At 38.8% G+C, this 7,903-nt stretch overlaps 1 protein-coding gene across 1 annotated transcript; it reads left to right on the top strand.

The window, feature by feature from the left end:
* The first annotated feature begins 840 nt into the window (after positions 1 to 840).
* LOC124384315 (trypsin-like) lies at positions 841 to 2,492 on the top strand. Its single transcript, XM_046847058.1, has 5 exons — positions 841 to 905; positions 1,024 to 1,183; positions 1,271 to 1,530; positions 1,711 to 1,847; positions 2,020 to 2,492. Exons 1-5 carry the CDS (start codon positions 866 to 868, stop codon positions 2,167 to 2,169), a joined length of 747 nt encoding a protein of 248 aa, XP_046703014.1. The 5' UTR covers positions 841 to 865; the 3' UTR covers positions 2,170 to 2,492.
* Positions 2,493 to 7,903: the final 5,411 nt, after the last annotated feature.

Below are 7,903 nucleotides of genomic sequence, written 5' to 3' on the forward strand. Positions count from 1 at the left end.
CAACAATTCTTTGAGCCATTTTGCTACAGGAAATTAAAGAGCAACATAGCAGCGTTGGGTGGCCCAGCTTGCTTGATCTGATTACAAAATAAAGTATAGGTCTGGAAAAATTAGCAGAGTACTCCCCACTTTCTAATGTTATGTCAGTCAAGATCCATATTTCCCAGTGGACTTTTTGTTGTTCAGGGTACAAGAGCTAGAGGCTGCGTCTGTGAATGAGTGGATCAGAGCCCATCAAGCTTGACTTCAGGTTGCTTATGATAGGGCTACATAGTAATTGCTTAAGGCTGCCTCACAATGAAAGAGTTACCATGATAAGAGGTACACTATGAAACCCGCCACAGAAACAAGTATGCAAGCTTGCAGGGACAATAATACTGGTAGTCACTCCAATAGAGGGACCCCTGCCCTAAAGAGATTTAGATAAAATTGGACAAATGTACTAAAACTTAAACTTACTAAAAAAATGTCTCTTAGTATTACAAAAAATTACATTATGTTTAGAGTAATGGAGTATAAACAGGTAAAACATAAGCCTGAGTGAATTCATTTTACTTTTTCAAGTTTCCTGCATGACTCATGTAGGAATAATTGTTTTCCAATATTTTCCAAGGTTTATTTATTTGAGTAGGCTAAATAAAGCAGTTTGTGTCTGTCACCCTAAAATAATCCGTTTTTTAAAGAGTTTGAACTGATAAAATAGTTTGAACAGTTGGCAGCTTTCAGTTCAAGAATATTTTCCTCATTTTTTACTGGCTGTTCTGAGGCCAATGCTCCATGACATCACATATAGATATTAAGATATATAGACACAGTTATCCTGTAGTCTGACTTGTTCATTCTTGTTGTAATTGTACCAGTGGCAATGAGGCTCATTGTAACTGTTTTGTTGTTGGTGTTTGTACGTAAGTACAAGAGACTTGTTGTAAAATAATGTAGATCTTGTTTTGTGTGTCAGTTACTGGAATAATGATTTGTACAATATATTATATTTTTAATAACTGTTTAATGTTTTTGATTTAGACCACAGCAGAGGTGATGATGATAAGATCATCGGGGGTTATGAATGTACACCTCACTCTCAGCCCTGGCAGATTTTTCTAACCATTGACGGACGGCGCTGGTGTGGCGCATCCTTAATTAACAGCTTATGGGCCGTGTCTGCTGCTCACTGCTACGTTCCGTGAGTATCTCACAACATGTGTATGCAAAATAATGCAACATAATCATTTAAAATACATTTATTACATTTGAAAAATCTCATCCAAAGAGTTAATCAACTTATGCTTCACCTGGGAGAACACCGTGTGTTTGTTGACGAAGGCACCGAGCAGAGAATTCGGCCTGAGAAAGTCATAATACATCCCAAATATAATGACCACACAGCTGACAATGATTTCATGTTGATCAAACTGAGCCAGCCTGCAGTTTTTAACCAGTATGTTCAGCCAATACCTCTGGCATCATCTTGTGTAGCGGCAGGTGAGGAGTGCCTGGTGTCTGGATGGGGAAATCAGATCAACACTGGAGGTAAGGGAACATAGAAATAAATATGAAATGGAACTTTATAAGTAATTCACAGTGTGATCAGGAACAGAAGCACTGTAAAGATGAATCTCAAGGTTACAGTACATTCTGAAAGCAATGCTGCATTCGGTTAAACTTAAAATCGCAACACAAGTTGATTGTGTATTTTCTCATCTTTTCCAGTGATTTATGCATCCGTATTACAGTGCCTGAATGTGCCTGTACTCTCAGAGGCAAAATGCAAAGCATCCTATGGTTCCGAAATCACTAGTAACATGTTCTGTGCCGGATACTTGGAGGGAGGCAAAGACTCATGCCAGGTAAAATCACAGTAGAGCTGCATGAGGAATGAATGCATTTTTAAAGCTCTATTTTTGTTTATAATATAAAATTTTTTACTTCACTCCAGATTCCAATTTTTTACTTCACTCCAGAAAAACTTTGTAGTTTATGATATATTGCATTTACTCCTTGCTGTTACCCTTTATCCAGGGTGACTCTGGTGGTCCTGTTGTGTGCAATGGGCAGCTGAAGGGTGTTGTGTCCTGGGGTGATGGATGTGCGCTCCCTGGCTTACCTGGAGTTTATGCTGAAGTCTGCCGCTACACTGACTGGGTCAAAAACACCATGGCTACCAACTAAGAGACAACATTATACTTTAAAATATGAAACTTTGTTTTACTTGATCTTAATAAATAAGAGTTCTTTTTTTTTTATCTAAAGTCAAGTCAAACATTTTTTCATGTCCTTGTTCATAATTAATTAGATGATGGCAATAAGTATTTATGTGTAAGAAGCAGCTCTAAACAGAATCTGGTCAGGCCAAGGCCATGTGGTTTGTTCAAGCCCATTTACAATATGAGTCATACAGAACATCTTATATTTGTACAATGTATTTTGTTATTTTTGCCCTTTTACTGCAAGATTGTATTCTGTGATTATTAAAGTCATAGTATTTGGTGTTACATATAGAAGTTGATGTAATTCTTGTTTATTACACAGTGTAAAATGTAAATAAAAACAAAGAAGTAAAGCTGGGCAGAGCTTCACCAATCTATGAAAGACTGTGGAACAATTATACAATAATGTTCCTCAACATAAAATTGCTAAATCTCTGTGTACAAGGCACACGGGCAAAAATCAATATTGGATGCCTATAATCTTTGGGCCATCAATGCTGTACTTATTACAGGTTCAACAAATGCTTCCATTAAGAAACATCTTTTTCAGGGAAGGCCTTACATACGTGAGGAAGGCAATGCTAACCACATACTGCATCTATTACATTAGCATGATTTTGTAGTAGAAGATTCCAGGTGCAAAACAGGATTGCGTGCAGTCTAGACCAGGGGTCTTCAACCTTTTTTCAGGTCAAGGACCATTTGGGCGATTGAGACATGGGGCAGGGACCCTTAATACAACATGTCAAATATATCCACTAATATTAATAGAAACAAATCATATTATGCTAGTTATATTATGCTAAGACAATTAGAACTATGTTGTTGTTGTGTGTAAATGCATCATTGTCTTATTTGACTGATCATTTTCAGTTTGTTGATGTTTATGGTGAGTTCTTCACACTCTCTGGTGTTCTGCAAGGATCTGTCTTAGGCCAACTGCTTTTCTATTTACATCTGTTGCCTTTAGGTGAAATTATACGTAAACAGGGCATTAGCCTTCATTGCTATTCTGATGATACGCAGTTGTATGTTTCAGCAAAACCAGATGAGAGAGATCAGCTTAACAATGTTTAGAAGTGTGTAAAGGACATTTGTGGATCCTTGATAATTTCCTTCTGCTCAACTCCAATACTTTTACTAGGTCCACATGCAGCTAGAAGTAAACTTTTGGATTACGTAGCATCTCTGGATGGTGTTTCTGTCTCATTGTGTACAGCAGCCAAAAACCTTGGTGAATTATTGAATGTAGTCTTTCCTTTGAGGTACATGTGAATAACATTACCAGGATTGCCTTCTTTTACTTTAAAAATATTGCTAAAATTAGAAATATGATGTTGTTACAGGATGCAGAAAAACTACTTAATGCCTTTGTTAGTCTACACTTTTATACAACAGTAAGGATACTTAATCATTGATATCCCCCCCCCCTCTCTCTTTCTCTCTCATGGTCGAGTTATACATGCTCCTGAGGTACCAGTGACCCCTGTTTCATGTCCCTCACTTCTCATCGGATCTGCCCGCTCCATCCCGGCCTGCCTCTGGATGGGTTTCTCTTCAATTGGAGGTCACTTTGTGCAGCTAGATATGGTTTCACATCAAGTCTGGGAAACCATGAAATTACAGAGTAAGAACGGGAGGATTTGAGGATTGATTTGGACTGTACATATGGTCAACAGTCTGCTACACTGACTCAGGACTACAGTTTGCATTTAATAACTATCACTGCACACCTCAACATTGTTTAACTGTAATTAATGGACAGTCGGTGCAACCCAGATGAGGATGGGTTCCCTTTTAAATCGGGTTCCTCTCAAGGTTTCTTCCTTATGCCATATCAGGGAGTTTTTCCTTGCCACAGTCACCACCAGCTCACTCAAACTTACACTTTTAAAAAACATCTTAATAATTTTTTATGACCACATTATCTGTGTAAAACTGCTTTGAGACAATGTTCATTGGAAAAGCTCAATACAGATAAAAATGAATTGATGTGAATAAATTTGTGCATCATAACAAACATATACAGTACACTCGCAATCAGAAATATTCAACCCCCTCACCTTAATAGACAATACAGTGATGTTGATGAAAGATAATGAAAATAAATTATAAAAAACAATATTTATTGATACATATTTTAGTTATTTTGACAACAGAAGTTGACTTAACTTTGAAGTTCAAATAAGAATTGTAAGTCTTGTAACACATGAGCATGTGCAGTACTATTATTCTTCACCTGCAAAAGCCTCTAACTCAGTGCTGTTTGACGGCTTCCGTGCTGCAACTGCCTTCTTCAAATCCCACCAAAGATTTTCAATTGGATTTAAATCTGGTGACTGAGAAGGACACTCCAGGACACTCCAGCATCTTTTCCCCAACCAAGCTTTGGTTGATTTGGAGGTGTGCTTGGGATCATTGTCTTGCTGGAAGATCCAATATTCACCAAGGTTTAATTTGTCAACAGAAGGCATCACGTTCTTCTTCAAAATGACCTGGTATTTCTTGGAATCCATGATGCCAGGTATACAATCAAGATTGACAGTTCCTGCCGCTGAAAAACAGACCCTCATCATTATTGACCCAACTCCATGCTTGACCGTGGGGATGGTATTCTTCTGGTCATAAGCCTGACCTTTTGCACGCCAGACATACCGCTGGTCCATATGTCCAAAAAGTTCCAGTTTGGTTTCATCAGTCCATAGAACTGTATCTCAGAACTCTGTAGTTTTATCCAAATTCCTCCTGGCATATTCTAGTCGACTCCTGATGTTCCTTGAGGTCAAGAGTGGAGTGCGTCTTGGGGTCCGGCCATGAAGTCCTTGATTGTTCAGTGCACGTCTTATATTTGCCACTGAAGCACTTGTACCAGCCTTCATCATGTCATCCTGTAGCTGTCTTGCAGTCACACAGGGGTTTTTCTTAGCTGTCCTGACTGTAAGTTGCTAAGGGCACTTAATGGAATTGTAAGCTTTCTATCACAGCCAGGCAGGTTTGCAGCTGTTCCGTAAGTTTTAAACTTCCTTATAATGCTCCCAATGGTGTCTCTTGAAATGTTAAATCTTTTGGAAATCTTCTTATACCCAAGGCCCTTCAGATGTGATTAAATAATCCCCTCTCTCAGCTTTTGTGGAAGCTCCTTTGTCCTTCCCATGATTGCAACTCACCTTGAACACCTTCAAGGCCGGGGTTTATATATGCATCACAGCTGAAGCAAATAAAGGATTGTTATAGAGTTCCCAAAGGCTTAATATTGTTTCAGCTCCACTTCAGGCCATAAAAACTGTCAGAAAGCTTTAAAAACAACAATATTATATAGGGGTTAAATAATTGTGACATGGCGATCTTAACAAAATATACTGTTACACACAAATACTACATCATACATTTTCTGTGTTGATTTTATGTATCACTAAACTCATTAAGAAGCCATCCAAAGCAGAATCCTGCACTTGGAATAGTATTTTATTTATAAATCATGTTATAAGTGAATTAATAATATTGCCATTTTTAATATATTCTGATAAACAGTGGTGATGTGAAAGTAAACTGAGGTAAGCACTCAGAAATGCTTCTGAGCATGGCTAAGCTTCATTATTACTTGCCCACTGCATGTATTCTCGTAACAAATAACTACATTTAAAACCATTAAATCACTTTTTTGTTATCTTTTCTTTTACAGATGGAGGTCAATGACAGTGACTGATAATGACAGTGTACTATGTACAGTAGTATTGGGATGTCATAGTGCTGTGCCCCTTTATTGGGCCATCTGCTTCTAAAAAAAAAACTCCTGCTTTGCTTAATCTGGTTTAAAATCACCTTTATTATCATAGCATTTTAATTTTTAGTAAGAGAAATAAATATGTACATTTCACTTAATAAACAGGAGAATTACATCAACTTCTAAATGTGAAACCAAATACTATGACTTTAATAATCACAATACAATCTTGCAGTGAAAGGGCAAAAATAACAAAATACATTGTACGAATATAAGATGTTCTGTATGACTCATATTGTGAATGGGCTTGAACAAACAACATGGCCTTGGCCTGACCAGATTCTGTTTAGAGCTGCTTCTTACACATAATTACTTATTGGCATCATCTGATCAATTATGCACAATGACATGAAAATGTGTGACGACTTTGGATGAAAAAATAACTCTTATTTATTAAGATCAAATAAAACAATGTTTTATATTTTAAAGTATAATGTTGTCTCTTAGTTGGTAGCCATGATGTTTTTGACCCAGTCAGTGTAGCGGCAGACTTCAGCATAAACTCCAGGTAAGCCAGGGAGCGCACATCCATCACCCCAGGACACGACAGCCTTCAGCTGCCCGTTGCACACAACAGGACCACCAGAGTCACCCTGGATAAAAGGCAAGAAATTAAAAAAGCAAGAAATTAGTGCAATATATCATAAACTATAAAGTGAATGAATTTGAAATGCAATGCAGGGTCACTAACTGCCCACTGATTATTTGTACCAGCCCACCCTATTATAATTACCTAGAACAGGCCCTGGTGCATCAAATCTCTTTTGATATATATATATGTATATACAGTGAGGAAAATAAGTATTTGAACACCCTGCTATTTTGCAAGTTCTCCCACTTAAAAATCATGGAGGGGTCTGAAATTGTCATCGTCATCGATACAGCTGCAAATAAGTATTTAAACACCTGAGAAAGTCAATGTTAATATTTGGTACAGTAGCCTTTGTTTGCAATTACAGAGGTCAAAAGTTTCCTGTAGTTTTTCACCAGGTTTGCACACACTGCAGGAGGGATTTTGGCCCACTGATCCACACAGATCTTCTCTAGATCAGTCAGGTTTCTGGCCTGTCGCTGGGAAACACGAAGTTTGAGCTCCCTCCAAAGATTCTCTATTGGGTTTAGGTCTGGAGACTGGCTAGGCCATGCCAGAACCTTGATATGCTTCTTACAGAGCCACTCCTTGGTTATCCTGGCTGTGTGCTTCGGGTCATTGTCATGTTGGAAGACCCAGCCTCGACCCATCTTCAATGCTCTAACTGAGGGAAGGAGGTTGTTCCCCAAAATCTCGCAATATGTGGCCCCTGTCATCCTCTCCTTAATACAGTGCAGTCGCCCTGTCCCATGTGCAGAAAAACACCCCCAAAGCATGTTGCTGCCACCTCCATGCTTCACAGTAGGGATGGTGTTCTTGGGATGGTACTCATCATTCTTCTTCCTCCAAACACGTTTAGTGGAATTATGACCCAAAAGTTCTATTTTGGTCTCATCTGACCACATGACTTTCTCCCATGACTCCTCTGGATCATCCAAATGGTCATTGGCAAACTTAAGATGTGCCTGAACATGTGCTGGTTTAAGCAGGGGAACCTTCCGTGCCATGCATGATTTTAAACCATGACGTCTTAGTGTATTACCAACAGTAACCTTGGAAATGGTGGTCCCAGCTGTTTTCAGGTCATTGACCAGCTCCTCCCGTGTAGTTCTGGGCTCAGGGGCATCATTGAGACCCCACGAGGTGAGATCTTGCATGGCGCCCCAGTCCGAGGGAGATTTACAGTCATGTTTAGCTTCTTCCATTTTCTAATGATTGCTTCAACAAGGGACCTTTTTTGACCAAGCATTTCCCCATAGCCCTTTCCAGCCTTGTGGAGGTGTACAATTTTGTCTCTAGTGTCTTTGGACAGCTCTTTGG

Source organism: Silurus meridionalis, chromosome 4 (assembly GCF_014805685.1).
Source record: "Silurus meridionalis isolate SWU-2019-XX chromosome 4, ASM1480568v1, whole genome shotgun sequence".
NCBI lineage: Eukaryota > Metazoa > Chordata > Actinopteri > Siluriformes > Siluridae > Silurus > Silurus meridionalis.